Source organism: Opisthocomus hoazin, chromosome Z (assembly GCF_030867145.1).
Source record: "Opisthocomus hoazin isolate bOpiHoa1 chromosome Z, bOpiHoa1.hap1, whole genome shotgun sequence".
NCBI classification, from domain to species: domain Eukaryota; kingdom Metazoa; phylum Chordata; class Aves; order Opisthocomiformes; family Opisthocomidae; genus Opisthocomus; species Opisthocomus hoazin.
The window spans coordinates 87752315-87778706 of record NC_134454.1 but is presented as its reverse complement, the minus strand read 5'-3'; the positions used below and the strand labels follow the sequence as shown (position 1 = coordinate 87778706).

Sequence of the window (26392 nt, the reverse complement as noted above, 5' to 3'; positions counted from 1 at the left end):
AGAGAAAAAACGTATTTCTTTAAAGTGTAGAAAGCCTGACGAGGCGTTGCAAGAGCGTATCGTATACAGTATTTCACAAGTAAGTCCATTTCCTGCCTCCCCCATTGTTTTTGGTTTGATTAAGTATATCCTGTTAAACTGTATATTCCTGTTAGGGCTTCTCCTTCGCTGTGATCAAATGAGGTTGTGCAGACAGGAATTTCTTTTTCACTGGGATTTCAGGCACAGAATCTGGAAAAATGACTTTTATCAGTCGGGAGAGAACGGATCTCGTCTCTCCTGGTGGTGGCCCTTGCGTTGAGATACAGCCATTAGCAAAACAGTGTTGTTAGGGAGCCCAAGTTTGATGAAACCCAAAGTCCCCGAAAACCTGCTGAGGACCAGAAGGTTGGGTGAACGTCATGGATCTTCTCAGGCGTGGAGTGTCCTTGAGCTTTACTCCCCCTGTGATAGCGACTGAGAACTTGGAATTTGCCCGTAGGACCAGGGGATTGGTGTTGGCTCCTGGCTGTTGTCACCTGGAGCAGGCTTGGGATGGAGAGGTCCAAAAGGATGGAGAGGTCCCAACCCTGAGCTCAAACCCCTCTGCGCACCATGAGCAACCTCCAATGGGGTGGCAGCTCTTAACCTTGCCCTTCGGCGGTGCGTGGAGGAGTAGATCCAGTTGCCCGCCGGTCCCAGGAGGTGACACTGGGCTGGAGGATCTGCCAGCAGCTGGTGGTGACAAAAATTGAGCCGGGGGGGGGACGACACATGTAGATGTCGACCGTTTTTCTCAAAAGGGTGGCGATGAGACGTTTCAGTTCCCGTTTTGGCGAGTTACAGGTGTTGACTAAATCGGGTGCGTAAAGCCACGATCGAAGCATTTTTGGGAGCTCGCTTCCATCAGAACGCCGGTAACCTTGATCTCATTACCCGGTGACTTGGCCAGAGAGTTGGCAGCCGGTCTGTAATTTTTTGCCGGTCTATAATCAGCGTTGGCTGGTGATGAAGCACAGCACGCAGCCTTGATTGAGACGATGAGTTAGGGTGGATGCTTCTTGATGAACTACCGTCTCTGCACGGACAATTAGTAATCGCTTCCTGCCAAACCCTGTGGAATGTGTGTTCTGCTCGCGGCGACGCTGGGAGCCTGCGAAGAACCGCCTATATACTGATTTTTTTTTGTTTTTTTTTTTTCTTCCCCTTTTCCTCCACTCCAGCAGATTGTCCAGACTCTGTGCCTTCCTCCACTGAAACAGGGGGAACTAATTGTCTAGCCCCTGGGGGGCTTTCAGGTAAGACATCTCTCGTTGCCCTTGATTTTGGCCACGGGTTGCGTTGACCAAGGGTCCCGATGGGAGGCGAAGTGATGGTGGGGAGTTGTTTGGGGGGGGGGGCGGGGAAGCGAGTCTTTGAGAAAGGCGAGCTCGAAGGGGGGATTAGGTTTTGTTTCGGTAGCAGCCGTGTACCTCTCATGCAGAGGATGTGTTGAAATCCCAGGCGAGGTTCTCCGTCCTCGAAAGCCCATGTTTCCTTTGAATTCCAGCCTCACGCTCCATTAATTTTTGGAGCGAGGCAGGAAGAGGCGTGTTGGGGAAGGCAGAGTGATGTTGGCCACCCGTTCGTTCGGATGCATGGGTTGTCGGAGCAGGTGCGGTCACGCCTTGTAGAAGGATTCGGCGTCAAGCTCTCCTTGGCTTGGTGGTGGTGGTGGCACCTCTTGTCTCTGGGGTGAGAGCCACGCTTGGGCTTTGCTCCTGACAGGGTAAACCACCATGCTGCATCTCATGTGTGAGGCTTGTGATACCTGGGCAAGAAGGTTGACCCCATTTTTTGCAGAAGGCGTTGCAGAGGGAGTTGGATTCGATGATCCTTACGGATCCCTTCCAACTTGAGATACTCTATGATTTCCCTCCTTTTCCCATTTGCCATCTCCTTCAGCCTCCCAGTGCCATTACAGGATGGGGGTTTGGAGGGTGGTTTCCCCACCTCTTTTTGGCATTTCGTGGAATCATAGAATGGTTTGTCTTGGAAGTGACCTTTAAAGGTCATCTAGTCCAACTTCCAGCACCTTTTCCAAGGCGTGATGCCTCCAGCACCTCATCTCCTACCCAGGACCAGCCAACTCTGTGGCCGGGCTCTGCCTCTACCAGGATTAAAGTGTCTGAAGCCATGTACCTGCATGTGCTCAATGATGCCTGAAGGTGCTTTGCTTCATGGGGATGTCGCCGTGATTTATGATTTATTCATCACCCTGAAACTGGAATTTCAGAAATAGGTCGGCGGCGGCCGCGTGCATGCACGCATCTGCCCCTGCCTCTCTCCAGGAATTGCATTTGGTGTGGATGTCTTGAAGTGAGCCTTGTTTGTTTTTCTTTGGGTGTAATATATACCCTGCCTGTTATTTGAGAGGGGAGCGTATTGTTTGTTCAAAGGCCCTAATGAGAATTAATCAAACGGAGGGGAGAGGGAACAGAGAAACTTGTCTCTGGGGGGGGTGGGTTTTTTTCTGATGGAGAAGACTTTTGGGTTTTTCTTTATTTTTTCGCTATTGGAGCCTATAGCTTTAGGGAAGAAAAAAACAAAAAAAAAAGAAAAAAAGCAAAATAACACAATAAGGATGTTGTTAGATCTGGTTTTCTTTTTCCGTTTTCCTCCTGAAATACACCCGTTGCGGAGGGGAGAGTTGGGTTCCACAGGATACCGCACGAAATAAGCAGAGGAAGTACTCGCTTTTAAAAGGGGGCTTGCTGTAAGGTTCAGCCGGTTCGATAACATCTCGTCTGGCTGCTCTGCTCCCGAAGGGCAGGCGGGAGGTGGGGGCTCGGGCTGCAGGAAATCACACGGGCTCATTCCCGCTGCCTCCCGAAGGGCCGCGGGAAGGGGAGCCCCGGCTCCTCGGTAGAGCCTCCTCCCCAAAAGAAAGCACGGTCTCCCCCCAAAATGCCTTTTTTTTAATTACATTTTTATATTATTTCATTAGATTGGATTTTTTTTTTTTCCAGTCTTCCTTATCCAAGGTTTCCCCCCCACCCAACGCCTGGAAACAGAACCTTTTAGGATCATTAACCGCTCTTTTTTTTTCCCCTCCCCAAATGTAATTGTAGCCATTTAGTTTAATGAGGAGCTGATAGGAGAGTTGACTCAACGGAGGGATACGGTTTGCTACCCAAGCCCTGAAACAAAGCCGAATGCCTCCAGATGAAAGAGCATTTGTTTTGAATTTGCTCTGATTTACTGGCATCTCCCTTCCGCGCGCAGAAGTGCAGCGCTGAAAATTCCCAACTGGAGGGACCCAGTCGAGAAAGGAAAATAAACGCATGTTGCAGCGATCCTCCAAAGCTCGCTTTCTCCGTCTTTCTTCTAAACCCCAACCCCGTGCATGTTTTAGTTAGCAGAAGGGTGTATTTGAAGAGGGCTTGAATGACTTCTTGGCAGGGTACGTGGGGAGCGCTTTGGCTTGGTCTTCACCTAAGCTTGGGTAGATGCGGATCGGTGATGCCAGGTGGAGAATCCAGCATCCCTCCTCCCCTCCAGACCGGGGCTGTACACGCTGGATTTGCAGTTCCTTGATGAAGGAACTTTTCTTTTTTAAGAAAAGCAAAAAAACCCCTCAGTTTTGGTCGATCTGGGAGCAGGAGGCTGCGGAAGACGTCGTGGGTGGACGGCGGCGGTGGGTTGCCATAGCATCATGGGCAGGTTGCTTTGGCCACTTAGCACTGTAGGCTTTGGCCACCAGTGATGGATGGTGGTTGCTGGTGTAGCAGTGGTGTTCTGAGCCAGCAGACCTAACGTCTGGAAGCTGGAAGGACAGGGTTCAGTGAGGCAGATGGCTCTCGGCACCGAGAATTTGGGAACGGGGCCAGCCTGGGGTTCACGGCCACTCTGGCAGGGAAACCGCAGGGTGGGCTGAGAGGATGACGGCAAGAGGAGCATGAAAAAGGAGACTGAAGCGAACGCCCTTGCAGCTCTCCGTGAGGATGCTTTGGTGATGAGGAGGCTCAGGTCTGGCCACCGCCAGAGTCATGGTCTCCTTCTGGAGGCTGAAGGCAGTTTCATTGATGGATACCAGAGGCGCTGGAGGACGTGGGAGGGGGAGTGGTGTGGTCCGGGGGATGTACGGGGAGTATTTTCCCCTTGGGATAATTATCTGAGCTGCTCTTTCGCCTCCCTCCGCTTGCTGTTCTCCTTCCTGGCCCAGGAATGCAATATTGTGTAGTCTTCCATGCCGTGCTGGTGCCTCTTCTCATCCCACCTCCAGTGTCTCTTCCTAGACACTCGTTCTCCAGCTGATGCCCCCCTCGCTCTCCCGAGGTGCTGGCTCGCACTTCCATGGTCTTGCCTTTATTTATTTTCTCATATTTTTATCGATGGTCACTCTGTGGGTAGGTCAGGACTCCTCGCTCACGGTGTCTTCCCACTGAGATGGTTGTGCTCAGGTATTAGCAGACGAGAACCTTTGTATCCTCGATGTGGTTAAAGAAGTCAGCAAAAATAACCCATTGGAGATAAAAATAATTTCCGTAAATAGGAGACAGAGGGTGGCTTTTCCTGTATTTTGAGCTGACTCGTTCCCAGCAGATGTGTTTGGTTATGACTCTTCTTTCAAACAAGCAAAGCCGTGCTTGAAGAGCCTGGAAGTAGCTGGCCCATGGTCCGGTGGCCTCTAATTACTGGGAGTCGAATTCCCGTATGACCCGTGGAGGAGCTCTGCTCCGAGGGTAGGAGCGAGCTGATGGTGCTTGGTGGTGTTGGTGCTGGGTCTCAATGAGATGCTCTCCACCCAGTCCCAGACGTTTCTGTCTTGACCCATGTGTGATGTAGGGCTGGTCGCTCTTGGCTGATGGAAGGTTGTGGTGCCCATGATAGACGAGAAGGTGGCAGGACAGGTGAATGGTGCTGGGTCTGCTGGCATAGCAAAGCTCTCCCAGAAGCCCGTCATGGAAGGAAAGCAAGATGCGCTGGCTTGTGTCCTTGCCACCTCCACTGCTTTTTTATTTATAGGGGTTATTCATAAAATACCCAACCTGAGGGTTTACCCAGATTTCAGCCCAATCCTGTTGACTTGCCCTGATCCTGGAGCTGCCCCAGGGTCTGCTGGCGCCAGCAGATGTTGAGGGACGATGCTTGGTGGGTGCTGGACCCAGGCTCCGCAAGGCTGGAGGCTGGGAGACCCACAAGGGTTTCTCCCTCCCAGATCCTCCATACCAAAAAGATGGGCAAAGACCTTCAGAGGTTGGAGAAACATCATCCTCGCTTCCTGCCCCGGCTCTCTTGGGGTTGGGACCTTGTCTGGTTCAAGGGACCGCTTGGCCGAGTGACATTTCATTCCGAAATCGTGGGCAGGCCGGGAATGTTTCACTATGCCTCTGATCCCTGCTGGTATCTGCTCGCTGGGGAAGAAGCACCTTGTCCAAACCCGGAGCTCTTCGCCCCCCGAAGCGACTCCTCATCACTCGCCGCCCCGTGTAAACAGGATCCCGCGCGGTTTCTCCGGCAGAGTCCTGCCTGTGGTTTCCCATTGCCCCCCCCTCCTTTCCACCTCCCTCTCGTCCGGAGTTTATAACCTCCTGCGAAATGCCTTTTATTTACAAATTGGCATCCTATTATAATCTGAAATTGAGACATCTTCCTGTGAAACGAGGATTGTATATTTGTCCCAGGGATAAACAATTGCTTGGGAATTTTTTTTTTGAAGTCACTTATTCTTGGCTTATTTTTGAGCATACGTCCTTTTAATATATATATTTTTTAATTAGCTTTGAGCATCGCAGGGCGTTGCACCCTTTCCTTCCCAACCTCGCTGGAGACACGACCTCCCCCTCGCCCCCCCCGCGTCGCTTACCTAAAACCCACCGTCCCCTCCTGGAAAGGACAAGGTTATCAGGGGTTAACGCCGAGATGACAGCACTGGAGCCTCTGGAGCGGAGCAGGCTGCCTGCCAGACTAGGAGCCTCCCGCCTCGCCTCGCACATCATCTGACCGTGGCCGGCGGGGAGGAGGGAGCCGGCGCTTGGCACCGACCCCGGGGCTCTTGGCTTGGCCGCCCGCTCTGGCTCCTTTGGCCCCATGGGGATTTTTTTTTTTTTTTCTGTTTTGGTTTGGTTTGGGGGTTTTTTTGGTTGTTGTTGTTTTTGGTTTTTTTTTTAGGGGGGATCTCGCCAAGCAGGGACCCCCCTGGGACAGCCCCCATGCTGCTGCGGGGATGCTGGGGGCATCCTCCTCCCAGTTCCTTAGCTGATTAAAATCCCCCAAAAGCTAGTAGGACCCGTTTAGTAATTACTTTGAAGTGCTCTAGAGCCTTTTGATCCTTTCCTAGATACTCTCCTAGGATGGTTTTTTAAAAAAAATTCCGGCATAGGTGCTCCCCCCATTAAATGCCGGGTGTTTCTGTGCATCCCTGTCCAGCTCCATTAAATCCATTTTCCCAGGCGCCGATGGTGTTTCCCAACTGAACGGTGCCTGGAGAGCAGCTGACAACAAAATCAAAGAATCGTAGACTGGTTTGGGTTGGAAGGGACCTTACAGACCATCTGGTTCCAACCATGGGCAGGGACCCCGTCCACCAGCCCAGGGTGCTCCAAGCCCTGTCCAACCTGGCCAATGCAGGAGAAGACCCCACCACCAGCGCGGTGGGCACCATGACGGGGACCACTGGGGTTTTCACCCCACAACCCGCTGTTATTCAGGGAGGAACGAAGACACAAAGGTGAATTTTGGGAAGTTTGGTGTCAATTCAAACCACGCTCCGCTCTCGAATGGTGTCCCGATGAGCGGCGGCAACTTGATCGCCGGGGACATTTAAAACTCGACGGGACAAAAACACTCGTAGAGGAGCAGCCCGGGGTTGGCAGGGATGCGGGCTGCATCGTTTCCATCCCCGCTGTCTGCCAGCGGGTATCGCTTACGCTGGAGGAACCAGTAACATTAACCACATGCATTTCCCCGCCGCCGGCGTGGAGGGGGGGGATGCCTATTTCTAACCGTGACGGCCAAGACCGTAAACCTCGGCGCTGGGTGAAGATGGGGTACACCCCATTTTAGGGTACAGAGGGAAAAATGGTGCATGTGGACCCCCCGCCAGCCGCGACCGGGTGTTCAGGAGGGTGATGGGGTGGGCGACGGGTGCTGGCCAGGACCTGGCGCGGGTGGGTGCCAACCCCACCGTCGTCCCCGGCCGGCTTGAATGACCCACGCCGCAGCCTGGCCGCCTGCCTACTGTCACAAAGGAGCTTCCTTTCCAGTTTATTTTCAGCGCTGAGATATTATTAACCGCTGAGGCACGGTCACTGTTTAACCACCCTCGCTTTTTTGCCTAAATCGCTTTGTTTTCACCCTGCTTTGGCGTGCCTAGGCCGCCGGCTTGGCTCCGGTGCCGCCGGGGTACTGGCTGCGTCACGGCCGCTGTTGAGGAACGGGAGGGCACAGAGGAGCGAGCGGCCTGATCCTGTGTGGGGCTGAGGTCGGGGAAGGGAGGGAGCTCAGCGTCGCGCAGGATTTCCGCCCAGTGGCTTTGCATTAGCCCCTTGGTTTGATTTTTTTTTTTTTTTTTTTAAGTTCTCCTATTAAGAAAAGCAGCATCTTGGGTGTTGCCAGCTGTCTCCTTCTCTGCAGTTGATTTTGGTTTCTTTTTTGAATTTGTTAATTTTTAATTTTTTAATTTGATCTTTTCCCTTTTCCCTTTTCCCTTTTCCCTTTTCCCTTTTCCCTTTTCCCTTTTCCCTTTTCCGTTTCCCTTTTCCCTTTTCGCTTCCCTTCCCTTCTTTTCCCCTCTCCCTCTCCCTCTCCCTCTCCCTCTCCCTCTCCCTCTCCCTTTATTTTCTCTGGTTTATGTTATTCTACTTTCCTAATGCAAGAAAAGAGCTCTTCTGGGCCAGCATTGCAGGGATTTTCCGTCCCCATCCAGGGAGGGGTGGGGGCTCGTGTCCCCCAAGCTCCAGCCTGCCGCGGGAGCCACCCTTGGGGGGGGTCTTTGCCGACGGGCTCCAGTCATCCGGTCCAAAAAGCTTTTTTCCAGGGGGTTTTGTGTTGCTGGGGGTGTGACGTGGTGTTCACTAACAGACAGCCCTTCTCTCCCTTTTCTATTTTCCTTTTTTTTTGTTTTTCCCCTTGGTTTTTTTCCCCCCTCCCCTCTTTTGGGTCGCCATTTAAATACGTGATGATAACTTTCACCCTGTTAATTCACAGGAAACATTAGGACAAGACAGGAAATTACATCAGTCTTTTATGAGGAAAGAGCCAAGAAAAAAAAAAATTCAAGAAAACATAGTTATTAGTGAAAGGAAAGAAAGTACTGGAGAAGGAGGAGGAAGAAAAGGAGAGAAAAGGAGAAAAAAAAAACCCTGTTCCATGGGCCCCGCTTTTCCAAGGGAGGCTGCTCCAGCAATTTAATTTTTGTTTTTATTATGTTGAAAAATATTTGACTAGCAGGGTCACCTTTGCTTGAGTGCGACGCTCGAGCTTCCCGAGGAATCTTTTTTTTTTTTTTGTGCCTTTTCTCGTCTTCCTTCCCCAAACTGTGAGGCCTAGGAAGCTCTTGGCCGGGAGACTAATTTTGGTTTGGCTGCTCAGCCCTTCAAATTGGTCCCCACCCAGTGTCATTATCTTGGTTTTAACTTGCAAGGGGAAAAAAAAAAAACCACCCTGTAAGAGCTGGCTCAGCCCTTCTCTACCCTTTTAACCTCGCTGCAGAAAAAACTCCCAGCTTCGGCTCTCTGGTTGGGTTGTGCCGGCAACGCTGAAGCACCGTGGGGTGGTTGCAGTAGGTCCTGGTGATGCTCTTGGTGATGTCCCTCCATGTGCGATGTACCTGGCTCTGTGGTCCTTCTTCATCCTCTCTTGGGGATGAAGGAAGATGCCCAGTGGGGTGGTTGCAGGAGGTCCTGGTGATGTTCCTCCACGTGTGATGGTGGGTCCCCAGCTCTGAGATCTTCCCTCATCCTCCTTCGGGGATGAAATAAGAGGCCTGGTGGAGTGGTTGCAGGAGGTCTTGGTGATGCTCCTCCACGTGCAATGATGGGTACCCCGCTTTGTGGTCCTTCCTCATCCTCCCTGGAGGATGAAGTAGGATGCCCGGTGGAGTGGTTGCAGGAGGTCTTGGTGATGCCCCTCCACGTGCGATGATGGGTACCTGGCTCTGTGGTCCTTCCTCATCCTCCCTGGGGATGAAGTAAGATGCCCAGTGGAATTGTTCCAGGAGGTCCTGGTGATGCGCCTCCGCTCCGATGGTGGGTGCCTGGCTCTGTGGTCCTTCCTCATCCTCCCTCGGGGATGAAATAAGATGCCCTGTGGAGTGGTTGCAGGAGGTCTTGGTGATGCTCTTCCACGTGTGATGACAGGTGCCCGGCTCTGTGGTCCTTCCTCATCCTCTTTGGGAATGAAGTAAGCTGCCTGGTGGAGTGGTTGCAGGAGGTCCTGGTGATGCTCCTCCATGTGTGATGGTGGGTCTCCAGCTCTGAGATCTTCCCTCATCTTTGCTTGGGGGCTAAATAAGATGCCTGGTGGAGTGGTTGCAGGAGGTCTTGGTGATGCTCCTCCATGTGCGATGACAGGTACCTGGCTCTGTGGTCCTTCCTCATCCTCCCTCGGGGAGGAAGTAAGATGCCCGGTGGGATGCTGGATTTTGACAAGCCATCCTTTGGAGTGAAGTCCTGGCTCCCATGGGCTTTATTGGCTTTTCCTTAATACCTGAGCAGGTGGAAAGGCACATTTCTCCATTAAACGAGTAACTCTGAACCGCTCGGGGTGTTAAGCCCTGTTGCAACTATGTACCGTAATAATTGAGGCTGTGGATAAGTTATATATTCCAACAAAATCTAGTCAACATATATATTTATGTATAGGTTGAATACATATATATATATTTTGAATATATTCAATGTATTGAGTATGTTAGATATCTAATCATATATATATGATATATTCAATATATAATGAATATATTCTGTATTTGTATGTTGTATATAGGTTGAAGATATTCAATATATTCATTATATATTGAATGTGCTGTATATCTATAGAATTCTTTATATATTCTATAGAATATGTATCTATATATTCTGTAGAATATATGGAATATAATATATATATGTAGGTTGAACAGATTTTGTTTGTAGAGCCACCAAAACTGCATCAATAACAGCTGACTTTGCATTGGAGAAACTCAGGTGTTGCAAAGGTGGTGAAAGTTGAAACGTCCTTTGCTTTGACAACCTGTGAAAGTTGGCTCCAGATCCGGTGATTTTTGGTGATGGAAACTGGTGGGTTGAATTCATAGATGCGAAAAATTGCTGGGCATTGCCAGCGAGGAGGAGCTCCCTCCACGGTGGGTCGTGCAAAATAATACTGGAGGGGTTGTGTGTTTGTTTGCACATTGGTGTGCAAGGGGAGGGTTTGAGTAAAAAAGCAGGGAATATAGGAAAATAGCTGAGAAATTAGACCGTGAGATGGGGTGCGACTCGCCCCCACGGTACGGCTGCCACTGACCCCGTGGCTAGGCTCCGGCAGCACCTTCCCGGGCAGAGCGGACGGAGTAAATAACTCCATAAAATCATCCTTCGAGCAGGAATCAAATAACAGGAGTTTTATTTGGAAAAGGAGTTGGGAGCCTGAAGTTACATCACTGCGTTTGAACTGATGAATTCATTTTCTTTGGAAGCCGGGCTGAGACTTTTTAGCTCATTATAAGGAACAAACCAATAAATCTTCATACGCAGAGGCCCGTAGTTTTCCTGTTCGCTGTCAGAGCTGAGCATGGAAAATGTATCCTGGGTGTCGAGAGCACGAAACTGGGACACACCTGAGATGGGCACCAGGGTTGTGTTCTGGAGCAGCCGGCGTGGTGCTGGGTTTGCCGAGCCACATAGTCCCCTGGGCTTTTCTGCCGTGGTAGGATGCTGTTGGGTTTTGATGATGCCCAAATCCCCTGGGCTTTTCCCCCATGGGAGGATGGTGCTGGGTGTTGGTGATGCCCAAATTCTCTGGGCTTTGTCCCCATGGCAGAATGGTGCTGAGTCTCGGTGATGCCCAAATCCCGAGGGCTTTGCCCCTGTGGGAGGATGCTGTTTGGTCTTGGTGATGCCCAAATCCCTTGGGCTTTGCCCCCATGGGAGGATGCTGTTTGGTCTTGGTGATGCCCAGATCCCTTGGGCTTTGTCCCCATGGGAGAATGCTGTTGGGTTGTGGTGATTCTGAAATCCCAAGGGCTTTGTCCCCGTGGGAGGATGCTGCTGGGTCCTGATGATCTCCAGATCCCCTGGGCTTTGCCCCCATGGGAGGATGCTGTTTGGTCTCGGTGATGCCAAAATGCTGGGGGCTTTGCCCCTCTGGGAGCATGTGGGAGCATGCTGCTGGGTCTCGGTGATGCCACCCCGACTGTGTCGTCGTCCCCGCCTGGGACGCGGCTCTGCCGCTGCCACCGAAAGCGCGGTGGGATGAGCACAGGGAGCTTTTCTGGGTAATTTTTTAATCCGTGCGATGTCAGCCTGCCCCGTTTTATAGCCCGGGGCAAACCTCTGCCCGCCTCCATCTGCGAAAGGGGGGTGCCAACCCTGCCAGAGTGCCGGGAGGGTTAATTACTTAATGAATGTAATATTCTGTCTAATTGCTAAGCGTTATTAATCCAGAGCAAAGTGAGAGGCGAGGGGAGGGGTGCGTGCGTGGCCAGACTTGTGAACTCCATCCACAACGCCGTCCATCTGTCCGTCTGCCCCTCGCTTGCCCCCTGCCCGGGTAGGGGCTGATGCTGTCCGTCCGTCCATCCGTCCGTCCCTGGGCGGCGACCCTGCCTGTAGGCGAGCGTGCTTCGCCGCCCGCTCTTAGGAATAGGCGTGATTAGATTACGAAGGCAGACAGAAGTAATGATTAACTTTTTCAGTCTGCATGCTGTCTCCAGTCTGGCGCTGGGTGTTTTTTTTTCCCCCCCTAAGTAGGCCCTGGCCCCGCGTCGACAGGGTATTAGGTTGTAAAGAAAGCCAGGAGGAATGAAGGCAAGGGAGGGAGGGGAAAGGGGAAGGAGGGGGGGAGCCTTTTCCATCGGATCCGGGACTGGAATTTATTGGCAGGAATGCAGTAAATGCTCCAAATGCCAGCCCAGCTAAACAGTTTTCAGAATTGTTACGGGAGCGGGGCACGACGGGCGTGAAAAGGACTTTTAGTTCCGACCCGGCTTTTTTCCACGGGTTTACATCCCAGCGAGGGATGCTGCTCTGGGAAAGGGAGCTGGGGGAGGTGGTCTTTTTTGGGGGGGGGTGGAGGAAACACGTATTTACGTCTATTTTCAGTCTTCAGGGAGAATTCTAGGTCGGTGTGCTGCGAGGAGAGGCTTTTTTTTTTCGGTATTGAGAGCGGCAGCGATGCCGTGTGTGTGCGTGGAATGCAGTTTGGGGGGGGGGGGCAGAGGGAAATCCTAACACACATCTGGGTATTAGGTATCCACTTGGAAATCCTAGACTGCTCTGCTTTGGTTTTTATGAAGGTCTTTACAAGGTTTTTAACGTGTAACCCACATAGCTACATGTTGTCAGGGGAGAGCTGCGGCTTTCCTGGGGGCCGGATCCCTCCCCGGGGCATCGCTGGGTACCAGGTGACCCCCCACCCTCCTCCCCCCCCCACCACCAGCAGAGCTTTATTTTTAATTGCAAAAGTGTTTTAAGGTCTGCATTGTCTAAAACGGAGCTCGGTGGGGGGGTTGTGACCCTTGGGGCTGGCGTGCCCGCCCTTCGGTGGCTTCGGCGTCGGTGATTTATCCCTTGCGCCGGGAAGGTGACGGGTAGGACGCTGTCGCGGGAGCCTCCGGCACAACCCGACCCGGGAGAGAGATTTTGGCCAAGCTCATCCTCGGGTCTGATTTGCATCGTCGTGAAGTCAGGAGGCCCTTTGCGCGCCGGTTTCTCTTTCTGGGAAGGTTTCTGGTTGAGGTCCGGGTTGGGTGTGGGTGGGGAAGAGGTGTGACTCGGAGCACGGAGGTGTTTGCTCATCTCCCAGCCCCGAGTCGCTCGAGGGTCGCGTGGCAGCGTCTCAGGAACACGCTGGCGTGGGCTTCCTGCATTTTCCAGAGGAGCCTCTTGGCTGGTTGTCATTAAAATGCGATTATTCCGGGTTGCCGTCAAGGCAGGAGAGGAGGTCGGAGGGTGCGTGGGGCTGCGGAGCATCTTTGCGACACCTTCTGAGCCAGCAGATCCTTCCCAAGACATCCCCGTCAGCACAGGAGAACAGCAATGGGGAAACGCGCAGCAAAAATAGGATTTCAGGGGGTTTTCCACATGGACCTCGCATCTATCCGGGTGGCTCGGGGGCCTTAAGAGCCCCGTGGATGTCGGCAGCACCCCTCTGGAAGGGTCTCCCCCCTTGAAGCATCCCTTCGTCCCAACGGACGGTGCCGGGTTGGAGCTTAGGGAAGGGATTCCCGTCCTACTGCTTTTTGGAAACAAGGGAAAAGTTTTCCCACACCTTTGAGGGGTGCAGAAGGAGAGGCAGATAAAGGAGGTTCTTTAAATTAAAACTTCAAAAATAATTAGACCGGCTGTATACTAAACAACAGCAGAGAGGCCCATTTACTGTAAATATTATGAATGGATTTGGCTGGCTTCTTCATCCCCGCCCTTCCTCTAAGGCTTTTCTCTGAGCTGAGTCGAAATTCGGCCTTCAGACAGCACGGTACTCTATAATTTGCATGGCTGATGAGGCCCGAAGCCTGGTATGGAGGAAACTGGAGTCAGCTGGCTCCTCTCTAACCGCCGGAGACAGGCAGACAGGCAGTTTTGGTGTGTGCCTGCGTGGTTTTTTTTTTTTATCCCTCTTGTAGCTGCAGCCTTGCTTGGCTTTTAAAGAAATCGGGCACCAAAGAAAAGGTTCTTCTCGAGTCCTTTTTAGCTGTGGTAATTGATTAATCACCGTAATTAGACAGTAGCAGTGACTAATAGGATGTTTATGAATCGAATTTCTGGTTTGGTGGACTCCATGAACTCAGCAGTTTCTCTTTGGGTCTTTCTTCGCCGTCCTTTGAGGTGGGGGACGTGGGGGAGGTGGGCTTCCCTCACATGTTGATATTGTTCAGGCTTGGACATCCCTCCTGGGCCAGCCTTGGCGTTGTTTCGCCATGTCGGTGCCCGCTCTCGAGGCTTTCTAGGTCTGCAGCAATGTGCTTGCAGGGACCCTTTCTCAGGTTGTTTTCTTGCTTTTGTGTCCCATCCATGGATTAACCCTCAAAGGTCAGGGCTGGGTTGCTGGTTGGGTTGACTCAAGGTGCCACCAGGCTGGGGTGGGAACCTTAGGGGATGTCCTCAGGGATGAGTCGTCTCTAGCCACCGTCTAACCTGACCTCGTTCTTGTCCTGATTTCACAAGAGGGTTTCCCAGGCATGGGGAAGGTGGTGGAGGTTCTTGGTTGGGTCACCAGGGGACCAAGCAGAGCGCTTCCAAGCTCATAGGTAGCCACGAACAGGAGTCTGAACCAAAGCCCTAGTTACAAATACCGGGAAATCCTAGACTCCTTCCTCTGATGGCTTCTGCTAAATTGTATCCTCTGTGTCCCCCTCAGATTTGCAAAGTTTCCAATCCATTGGCAACATCTCAGCTTCTGGGTACCGGCCCTTAGAAAACTTCAGCCAACTGAAGTCTTGCGGGGAAATGCAGGTGGACGTTGATTTTCATGCAAGGTTGACTTACTTTGCTAGGAACAAGGAGCCGTTTAAGTGACTGGGTGGACAACTTGTTGATAAATTAAAGAAATCATCTTAAGGCTCTTTAGCCTGCTTGACTGTGGAGTAATGAGCTGCCTAATTAGACATAGACACAAATTTATGGTCTGGCCTGTCAATCCGCGGATTAAGGACTTTGTAAGTACCTACTGACACGATGGGCTGTAATGGCTCCTGAAGCGATGTTACGGTCTATCGTGTCAATAATCCACAGATTAAGGGCTCCCTGAGTCCGTGTTGATGTGACCGACTGTCCCAGCTCTTTGGGGGCTCTTGTGTCGGCGCGGTGGAGGGACCCCACGGGCCACCTTGGACGGTGGCATCCCTGCAGTAGGTAAGGGTTTGTTTTCTCTGCAGACAACGGGAGCTCAGCACGTGACCATCCTCTAAATTAGCCTTTCAGAAATCATCCCGGCCATCAAAAGCGGGAGAGGAGGGGCGGTGAGGAAGCTGAAGCTGTCTAGTCCTTATGTGCAGGGAGATATAAAAGGTTCGGGGCAAACATTGCCGTGGGTGGTGTCTCCAGGCTGCCCACAAGCTCCGTTAAAGGCACAAATACCCTTTTCTGCAGCAGGATATATCCTTTAATTTGGAATTTTTTTTTTTTTTCCCCTTTGCTTTTGCAAAGCGTATGTGGAAGTACGGCTTTGAAGGATTTTTCTGGGGGTTTTTTGTGTTTGTGCCCCCGCCCAAGCAGCCTGTAAATTACCCGAGAGACTGGAAAGGAAGTAAAATTTCCCTTTTTGGTACCCGTTTTTCTTTGCTTTGATGAGCTATATGGTTGCACATCATGCTTGATGTTCTCCTCACCTTGACGTCATGCCTGTTTGCTTCTCGAGGAAGAGTTCAGGGGTGTGTTTGTCCTGAGATTCTGCAAAACCAGCACTTGCCGGTAACACGAGGGGCAAAACGGCAACTGGGGTACCTTGAGCTGCCCTGAGAACCCTCAAGAAGAGCATGCAAGACCCCTTAAAAAGCTCCAGGGTTCGTGTCTCCCATCTCTTCCATCTCAATGAACAGGAGAAGATGGGGGGCAAGGCTCTGCCCCGGGCTCGCAAATGCCGCCTAAGGTCAGCCAAGAGAGATTACCGGGTGCGAGACGCGCTGAGCTCGGTCTCAGCCTTGGCCGGGGCCAGACGACACGTTGAGCTGACAGCAGGCCAGCCAATTTTTTTTAAGCACAGATGCCCTCCACGTATGCTGACGGATAAAGGAGGAAGGAACATAGGTTCATCTGCTCATCGGCAGTGCCTACATTGCTTGTTTTCCAGCAGAAAGCTGTTTTGGGGGAAGCCGGGCAGGGATCTCACCATGCCTCCAGGTCTCCTTGCTGTCTCAGGAGCTCACATCTGGGTCCTGGTCCTTCTGGGGTTCATACGACCAATCTCCTTTTGCTGCTGTGATTTCCTGGTGGACATTTACATTAGTTCATCTGTTGTCTTTACCCATTCGTGTTGGGTTATTGGTCGTGTGTGCAGTGTCACCTCTGCAGGTGGCCCAGGTGAAGGTACCACAACACCTGAGCAACCTGATCTGGTTGAAGCTGTCCCTGCTCATTGCAGGGGGGTTGGACTAGATGGCCTTCAAAGGTCCCTTCCGACTCAAACCATTCTGTGATTCTGTGAAAATGAGAAGACTTTTGTTAGGGGTTCCGGGTAGATGATGCCATGGTGAGTCTTGCGTCAGGGTAGGTGTTTGGTGGGACATCCAGTCCCAGGGATTACAGAGGAACGAGGGAGAGAAGAGGGTGTGAGGATGAGAAGTATGGGAGGAGCACGAGAAGATGCTTTGGGTCAAAAGTGCTCTTAAAAAAAAATTCTATAACTATATATATAGTAGTATAAATACATAGTTGGAAACACTTCTACAGTTGGATAATGTAATTTGCCTCTAATCCTGATATCACCGAGGAAAGATCCAACTACAGGCATTTAAAATCCTAATCAGGAACGCAGTTGTATTCCCATGTTCAGCCACGAGTTGTTATTATTGCAGATACCGGTGACGATTTAGATAGCTCTTGACATGATCAGATGGGAGTAGTCCCGGCGGGTGAGATAGCTCAGTGTGTGCTAAACTCGCTGTTTTCTTTAGAGGTCGGTTGATTACAGGAAAACCTTTAGCTATGTCAAAACAAAACAAAGCAAAACAAAAGATCCCCAGCCCACCTCCCCTCTACGTTCGTGAACTTGGCGCCGGGACAAGGCTGAGATCCAAAAGCCGGTCAGAAGCTGCGTTGGGTTTTTGTTGTTGTTTGTTTTTTTGTTTTTTATTAAATTCAGTTTTGCGGAGATGTTTCGGTTCTTCCTGAACGAAAAAAGAACTTTTTCTTCCCAAAGTCCTAATAAAACTGCCAGAGCTTGGAAAGAAAATATACAGATGACATGGTTTCATCATCTTAAAAGCGGTCATGTGTCAAGGAGAAAAGCCACACCAGAAATGTTCTGCTTCTTCCAAGCGATGCAAGATGCGAGTCCTCCTGCCACAGCTTGGGAGAACCAAGCGTGGGGCCGTTACGGATAAATTTGGATGTTTCCATGGTGTGAATCTCCCAGATCCATCTTCATCTGGACCTCCTTGGTTTCAGCAGCTTTTAGTTTTGAGGGGTTATTGCTCTGGTGTCCCATCCTCCAGGATTTCTGTATGGATGTGGCATTTTCTGCAGCATGCCTCCCCGGAGCAGGATGATGCCCCAAGCCCATGAGCAGCGTGTGCGCACCCGAAGCTAGAGAAATCCTGGCTACGGTCTTCTATTATTGAGCAGTTTTGGGCAGGACTCGATGTTTGCGAGGTTCAAGGCAGGTGGTGGGAAACCTTGCAGCCTCTCATGCTGGTCGGTGTGTTGGGAAGCAGCTGGGATGATGCTTTTCTGGAGGACACTCCTTCTTCTCCAAGGGACGTGCCGGTAAAAGTCAGGGCAGCCCTTCAGGAGGGTGTAAAAAATAGGGAAAAAAGTTCAGTGTTTGAGTGGGAAGGTGATGTTGAATCGTGTGGTTGTGCTCAGGCGTCATCACCATCTTCATCACCATCCACACCAAAGTTCCAAAAGATGTTACCCCAAAGACTTTGGGGTATCAAATATTGCCTTCATTTCCCCCTCTTCATGCAGAAACGTGCTCTGCTTCGGATGGCCGTGCTCCGTAGACCCAGCTATAATCAATCAATACGATTAATTTTCAAAATTCCTGAGGGCACTCGCTTTATTTTCCGTTATTTATATATTTTTTTTTTCACAATGAGCTCGCAGAATGCACAGGGGGGAGCCTGGCAGAGCCCCTAGGCAGGCTGCAATGGAAAATAATAATAAACCAACGACAGCAGCAAATGGAGGGATGCTTAATAACGGAATAACAGCGCGGATGTTCATAGCGTTCAACATTATCATTGTTTGCTGGAATATGGGAACGCTCCCAGTTTGCTGGGAGTTTTCCAGGCATTTAGAAAGGGATGTGTTTGCTCCGAGGAGCTCATAAAAAAACCGATGCTTTTAACTCAAAAAAAGAATCCCAATGCGTCGCTCAGCTGTTGCTGGGCTGTAGCCCGTGAGGACACGTTGAGGGGGTGATGTGGCTGTGAATTTCCCGGGATCTGGGTTTTTGCCTGAGTTTGCAGCAGGCAGCGATGGGTGTTGGATGGCGGGTCCGGCTGAACCTGGCAGGGCATTTTTGGGGCAAAATCCATCTATTTGCTTCATTTTCCTCAGACCCATGAGCATTGCCACCAAAAAAGCCTTTTGGGGGGCAGGGAGGGAATCCTCCATCCCTGTAGGAAGCATCTCTGCCTCTTTTTTTCCTCTTCTACTGCAGCCTCCTCTCCTTCCTCCGCCACCCGAGCGATGCCACCGGCTCTTCCCGGCCCTTTTCCCGGCGGATGCCAGAATTGGCGAGGCGGGTGGGAGCGGGGAAGGCTCCGCCGGGTTCCCGCCGACCGTGAAAAGCGGCTTTGGTGGCGGCTGGCAGGGAGGCCTGAGCCTGTTTATCCGAGCTCAAGCCGTGTATTCTCATGGCTTTTTGACTAGACGTCCAGTCAACAGCCGAATCCCGCAAACGGAAGAGGCTCTGGCGTATTTCTACTGCGTGCTGGCATTGGCTCCTTAAAAAAAAAAAACACACAACAACAAACCAAAAACATCCCCAGATTACCTAAGACTTGTCCTTGAGGTCTGGTCACCCCATGTCATTGAAAAACCTAGTGGGATTCATTCATGAACTTCCAGCCCTCCATAAAGGTCTGTTCATTCATAGCCAAGGCAGTTTTTGTGGTTGTTTGTTTTTTTTTTTAAGGTGTTTTTTTTTTTTTTTAATGCGCTGGCAATTAAATAACTCTTTGTAAGCAGCAATGAGCTGCCTGTTAAGTGGTCTTCGCTAACGCAAGCACAAATATCAGGTGAAATAGTCTCCCCCCCCCGCGACGTCCCATCTCCTCCTGAAGGGGATACTTTGATGTTCAAGTAAATAAAAACCTATAGGAATTGCCATAGGGCTCAATGGCTGTTGCTCCAAAATTCCCTCAGCTGCTGTAAAACAAACCCTGAGAAGCTCTGAGCATCGCTGGGCAGGCATCGGCAAGGGGGGCGATGGGCGGTTGAGATGGGGATGGATCCGGGAGCATCACCCCCCCAAAATTCTTGGATCCAGGAGCATCATCCCCCCTGGATCCAGGAGCATCCACCCCCCCATATTTCCTGAATCCAAGAGCATCATCCCCCTGGATCCAGGAGCACACCCCCCCCCCGCCCACTCCCCCCAAATCCCTGAATCCAGGATCATCATCCCCCTGGATCCAGGAGCACACACCCCCACCAAATTCCAGTATCCGGGAGCATCATTCCCCTGGATCCAGGAGCATCCCCGCCCCAAACTTCCTGGATCCAAGAGCATCATCCCCCTGCATCCAGGAGCACCCGTCCCCAAATTCCTGGATCCAGGAGCAACCCCCCCCCCCCCAAATTCTTGGTTCTGGGAGCATCATCCCCATGGATCCAGGAGCAACCCCCCCCTTAAATTCCTGGAGCTAGAAGCATCATCCCCCTGGATTCAGGAGCATATCCCCCCCCCAAATTCCTGGATCCAAGAACATTATCCCGCCTGGATCCAGGAACACCCCCCACCCCCTCCCTCCAAATTCCTCTGTCTCCCGGGCGGGTGGGGGAATCGCCATCCTGGGGGTGTTTGTTGCCCCCCTGGGTGCACCATTGGGTTGGGGGGCACCCCATTTGGGTTCGGGGTGTAGGAACCCAAGCCGCCCACCCCGCCTCCCCCTCGGTCCCTCGTATGGCGCCAGGTTTCAGGCGGGATCGAAAGTTATCCGCTGCCACAAAGTCTTGGGAGGCACCACAAAGGGGGAGGTGGAAGGACAAAGCGGGGCACGCCTCGACGGGTGCTCTCCTGGGGAGCACCCCCCCTGCCGCCGGAACCCCCACCCCCGGCAGCGAGGGGTCCCTATTTTGGGGCGTAACGCAATCGGGCTCATTTTTAGTAGCTGCCTCCAGCGACTGGAGAAATATTTTCCTTGCTGGCACAGAAATGAGGAAATTAAAAGTGTGTGGCTGGGCTTTTTTTTTTTTCCTCTTAAAAGCACAGTGCAGGGCTTGAAGCTCTGAAACAGGAGGAAAAAAGCCTGCGCTGGGGCTTATTAATAGCAAAAATATATCGAAAACAGGGCAGCCAGCGTGCTGCTGCCGTTGCTCATGCTGGGGGAGTTTTGGGGGGGGCTGCTGAGGTGGCTCTGGGGCGCTGGGTCATCCATCATCCCCAGCCCCGGAGCTGCCTTTGTGGTGCGGGGGATTATTTCGGTAGCACTCGCTCGTATTTCCAGCTTGATTTTTTTTTTTCTTTTTTTTTGTAAATACATTATTATTTTTTAAATGCAATTATAGAGGTGAATAGTTCCCAGGTCTTAACATGCCTGCCGAGGCTGGGAGGAATTACCCGGTGAGCAGCGCCGGGCTGCTAGGGATTTTTCTTCTTTGCTTCTTCACATTGCTCAGCCCCCCCCTGTGCTTTTTCCTCCTACGTCGTATCCTCACTGCCCACACAGGATAGTTATGGGCAAGAGTAGAAAGAACAGCTACAAGAACAAATTTCTGGGGGGTTTTTTGAGGTTTTTTAGGCCATTTTTGTTAACAAGTGTGATTTCTGGTCCTAACCCTGCCACCATCTGATGGCCCTTCCCATGGGTCTCGGCTTCATCCACCATCTCCATCCTCTCCATCACCCAGGCTCTGGGAAAAGCCCCGGGAACTAGAGCAGGCGAGTCCTCATCCCCTCCAGTCCCGTGGCGTGACCTTCAATGTTGCTTTTCTTAGCAGCACCTCATGTTTTTTTCGGCGTCTGTGCACAGTCGATAGTTTATTTATGGTTATGGAGATATTTATGTATATGTAGATAGTTATTTATGGAAATGGATCCGTCGTCTCGTGGGTGCAAATAAAAGGTTTGGGGGTGTTTGGTCTGGCTGGATGCAGCTGGCTGAAGCATCTCATCTCTCCTGTTGGCACTGCAGGTGGTCTTAGTGACAGTTTGGGTGAGGGATGGCTGCTGGTGGGTCTCAGGCCACTTCTGAAGGTGGACCTGGTGACTTAGGACCCATAACTCCAACCAGAGCTTGGCAATGAGGCAGCGTGGGGGTCCCCCAAACCTGGGTTGACTTTAATGGTCTTAGTAGTGGCCTTAACACGTGGCTTTTGGAAACGGTGGATGTACTATGGGTGGTGGTGTGTGTGCGTGGAGAGCATCGTGAAGACATGGGCAGGCAAGGACGTGCCAGCATTGCATCTCTTGGGTCCTGTTACCCCCATGGTGCTCAGTTTCTCCTTTTTTTTCTCCTGTTGTGTAGATTCCCAAGTTCTTCAGGAGCCGGGGGATCGGTCACACTGGTGCGTGGTGGCATACTGGGAAGAGAAAACGCGTGTGGGTCGGCTGTACTCTGTCCAAGAGCCCTCCCTGGATATCTTCTATGATCTACCTCAGGGGAATGGTTTCTGCCTCGGACAGCTCAACTCGGACAACAAAAGCCAACTGGTGCAGAAGGTCCGCAGCAAGATCGGCTACGGCATCCAGCTCACCAAGGAAGTGGACGGCGTGTGGGTGTACAACCGCAGCAGTTACCCCATCTTCATCAAGTCGGCCACACTGGACAACCCCGACTCCAGGACGTTGCTGGTTCACAAAGTGTTCCCGGGTTTTTCCATCAAGGCTTTTGACTACGAGAAGGCGTACAGCTTGCAGAGACCCAACGACCATGAGTTCATGCAGCAACCATGGACCGGATTTACTGTTCAGATCAGCTTTGTGAAAGGCTGGGGCCAGTGCTACACGAGACAGTTTATCAGCAGTTGCCCGTGCTGGTTGGAGGTTATTTTTAATAACCGATGACTCGAGACAGAGTGGACTCATGACATTTATACTACTTTGCTGCTATTCTTTCCTTCTGAGTGCTTGCTTTTCATGCAAACTTTGTTTTTTGTTTTGTTTTGTTTGTTTGTTCCCCCCCCCTCCTTCCCCTCTGTTTTGAGAAATAGCTTATGGAAAGATTTTCTTTGCCTTGGGTATTTTGATAAATAGATCTATTTTTTAAAAGTGTGAATGACCAATAACTCAGAAGGGCGAGAGAAGGGTGCGGGGGGGATGGATCGCATGCGGTAATTATTTTCACGCCTCTGAAAGGATTATCCTGTGTGATCGGTGGATCCAGAAGCCACTTGCCATGTGTTACAGCTCCTTCTCTTGGATAAAAACAACCAGATACCTGTATTTTTTACGCACCACCTTCCCCTTGCTGCCAGCCGTCCCCGGTGACACCGAGGAGCCCCTTCCCCAGCGGTGCTAAACCCCACGTTCCCGCCGAGGGATGGTGCAAAACCTTCCCAACCAGGTCTTGACCCACCCTTTTCATTTTTATTTTCGTTTTTTTTTTCCTTGTTCCTGGGTTCACATCTTGTCACTGTGTTCATCCTTCCACTGCTTTTTCTTTTTTTTTACGGTCATGGATTGATGCAAGGGGAGAAAACAACAGCAGAGAAACCTGTGTTGGCCTGTGCTTTACAATTCGAGCGGAGACACGAAGCAACGGAAGCTTAAGCCTGAAAAAAAAAACCCCAAAACAAAACCAAACCAACAAAACAAATGAAAAACAAATGGGAAAACGAAAGAAAAAGTGTTCACGATAGTTGGTCTGTTGTAGCCTGGCTTCGATCAGGTTATCCCGGTACCATCCTATCTGGAAATGCAGTTGTGCTTTCATTTCTTCTTGAATTCATACACGAGTATGATACTTTTACACTGTTCTTAGCTCAATGAGCATGTTTAGACCTTAACATAAGCTATTTTTCTAAATATAAAGGTTTAAATGAACAAGAGAGCATTCTCATTGGAACTTTAGCATTGTAGTGCTTTCGAAATAAAACACACAGAGAAAAGGACTCCTTAAAAAAACCCCGAGATTTATTAAAGAAAAAAAATGTATTTTATGTTATATATAAATATATTATTACTTGTAAATACAAAGACGTTTTATAAGCATCATTATTTATGTATTGTGCAATGTGTATAAACGAGAAAAAAAAATAAGAAAGATGCACTTTGCTTTAATATAAATGCAAATAACAAATGCCAAATTAAAAAAAAAAAAAAGAACACGAGATTGGTGTTTTTTTCTATGGGTGTTATCATCCAGATGAATGTTTTTTCTAAAGGAGTTTATGTTCCATTAAAAAATAAAAATGTACACTTGATCCCAGGCTGTGCCAAGTGGCTTTTTCAGTGGTGGGGATGAGGCAGGTAGGAGAGATGCTGCTCTAAGGGGGTATGGCATGGGGACGGCGGTGGGGACACCCACCCCAGCCCCATGTGGGACCGCTCTGGCACAGGTGGCCTGGATTTTTCCCATCTTTCGACCTTTGTCTCACATGCCTCTGGAAATCAAGGTTATTCTTCCTTTTGTCCCGCTTACCCTGCCTTCAGATGTTCACTGCTCGCTGTGTCACGTCCCGCTTGCACATGCCCTCTGCCAGGGAAGAGGTCCCTGCAGCTGGTTCCTGCCTTCGTGGAGAGGAACCTTGCGTGGAAACCACCCTGAGTCCTGCAGACTGAAGGATCTGGAGAAGTGGAGGGTCCAGATGGGCTTGTATGGTCCCTCTTGCCAAAGTGACTGGACCCCAGGAATGGGACTTCCAGTCTCTGCTGTCCCTGATGTGGTTGATGGCCATAGCGTCAGATCAGGCTTTGCGAGCATCTCGACCAGGTTCGCTCAATGCTGTGCCTTTCTGTTCAAGGGAGACATGCCCAGTCCAGCGGATTTATAGAGACACAGTGCTTGGTTTGCTCTGAACGGATGGTGCCTTCATCTGGGTTCGTGTCACCAAGCCGAGGAACCAGCCTCAGAATGGCGTTTGATCATCTGCGAGATTTGTGTAGGAGTTTCGATTTCCAGGAGTTTCAAGGGTTTCTTGTCCTTCATGTGGGAGTCAGCATCAAGGCGGAGGGCATGATGGATGCACCCACCCTGTCTCGCTTGATACTGGATGAGTTCTGTGGGGGAAGGTGGGAGCCCCGTGTACTATGGTTCTATGACAATGCAAAGATGAAAAATGACCTAGCGAAGAGACTGGCTGTGGAGGTGGCCCCATGACGGGCACAGTGCCGGTGGGCCATCGTATCCATTGCAAAGTGCAGCGAGGGCGTGCTGGGCTGGAGATATCCTCCATGCACCTCTTTTTGTGCCTTGTCCTACGTGGCTACCCCGACCATGCCTGGAGACACGTTGAGCTAGCTGGACCTTCAGCTGGACGGGGCTTTCCAGGTCAAACGTTACAGTGATCTTCTGGAGAACGAGCTGGAACACCTCGCGGAGCACTTTATTTTATGGGAGCTTTACTTGCATTCATCTATCAAAATAAAAGACCAGACGACTTCGTTCACAGTAAGAAAGCTGGGAAATAATTAGCGAAACTATGGCTTTTCAATACGACGGCAGCTTTAGCTAAAATGTTCCAGTCTTCACCTCCTGCTGTGCTAATTTTAGCCCTCCTTTAATGCAAAAAAAAAGGGGAATAAAGAACACGACAGAAAGATGCTGAGCACCAGCTCACTTGTGTCCCCATTCACCCAGAGCTTGTTCAGCTCTAGGGCTGGTAGATGCAGGGTGGGATGTAGTCTGAAGGTTAAAATAGAGATTGAAGGTTAAAGCGAGGAAGAATTTCCCCTTGGCTCGGGGTTGCCGATGCTGTAAATCCATCTTTAGGGCTCAGCAAAGCTTGCAGCCGCATAAAGCAAAGCGCTGACCTGGTATAAACCTGGTCCGATGCGGTCCTGCCGGCGTCGTGCTGTCCGGCCAGAGACTTGGTCTGGTTGTACCGCGCTCGCTTTATGGGAGTCCCTTGGCAGCTGGCCCAAAGCCAGGCTTAAAACACGCGCGCTTACCTAAACCCCGAGTGCTGGAGGTAGTTTGTCAGAAATGCAGTTACGGGGCCGCTCTTGAGCTGGTCAAATTTGGATGATCCAGGAACAGACGGATTAAGGAGCAGAACCGCAGTCCCGACCTGCCCTTGGATGGAGGAGCCGCGGGTGAGGGTACAGCCAGCTGCTTCCCAAAAGAAAATGCTGATGTCCAGGTCACTCCTGGCCAGCAACGTGATGTCCTTGCTCCACGCCCACAGCACCTAAATACAGGTACCTCCCCAGGCATGAGCACCCCCAGCTCCATGGGCATCCGTGGACGTCTTCCAACAGAACAGTGGTGGCCCTGGAACCTCACCTATCATCACTCTCTGTACGGCTTAGCTGTGGTTTCCACTCTTCCCTCCTTGGAAATCACCTTACTGAAAGCTCGTTCACTGAAGAGTCTCAGACATGAGCTGGTCGAGACAGTCTGGAGTCCTGATTTCCCAGTGGACAGTGGGACATGGGTCCCTCCTCTCTTCCTCATAAAGGGATTTCTCTGGAAATCTGGGCTGTCTGAAATCAGTCTGTTCTTGTCGACGACGCTCTTGCTTTGGACCGCGGCTCCAGCATAACCAGTGCTAAATCTAATGATATACTGCACTGCCATAAATTACAGCATGGTTGCACCTTTTTTCCCCCGACGTTGCCAAGCAGTAATTGAAGAGTGCAGTAAAGAAGGGTCAAACAATGTGATTTTTTTGCTGCTAAATCATACGTTAAATATGCTCAAACTGTCAACTGCTGATAAAAGATAGTGTCTATAATGGCTGACGTACTGCAAGCGAAGGAGGTAAAACTCCACCATCTTGAGATCACGGTCTTCCACATGGGAAAACCATTTGCAAATGGATTTCCACTGAGATCATGGTGCAGAGCCATGATCCCAGTCTCACTTAGGTGATCCTTAGGGTTCCCCGTCCTCCCCAAGGCATCTGTGGGCCTTTGTCTTGCAGATCGTTTGCAAGCCCATCAGGTGAATGGACCCTTCTGTCCGTGCAGGATGATGCGGTTGGCAGCTCCACACAACTCAAAGAGCGAGTCCTTGGAAAAGTATTTGCTTTATGCTGGTTGTGTTTTGCTGTCACTGTTTACTGGTGTGAATTTGCCCCAGAGGAGCTTCACTCAGTCTACAACTGGTAGCTCAGCTGGGTCTATGCATCCATGTCCTGGTCTACAAGGGCTTCTGGAGGCAAAGAGGTTGGGTGGGGTTCTGAGCCTTTTTGGACCTGGAATTATAAAAAGAAAGACCTTGCCCCAAGCAGCCTACACG

General features: G+C 50.9%; 1 protein-coding gene across 3 annotated transcripts in view; it reads left to right on the top strand.

The window, feature by feature from the left end:
* Positions 1–23414, top strand: part of LOC142358921 (mothers against decapentaplegic homolog 7-like) — a 28397-nt gene extending 4983 nt beyond the window's left edge. Inside the window, exons 3-4 of one of the 3 annotated variants that reach the window (XM_075411616.1) lie at positions 1206–1277; positions 21518–23414. In XM_075411616.1, coding sequence (XP_075267731.1) covers positions 1206–1277; positions 21518–22056 — 611 coding nt within the window. In that variant the 3' untranslated portion in view covers positions 22057–23414. Of the gene's footprint in view, positions 1–1202; positions 1278–21517 lie in introns of all 3 variants that reach the window. The other 2 variants (XM_075411615.1, XM_075411617.1) reach the window with 2 other exon arrangements.
* Positions 23415–26392: the final 2978 nt, after the last annotated feature.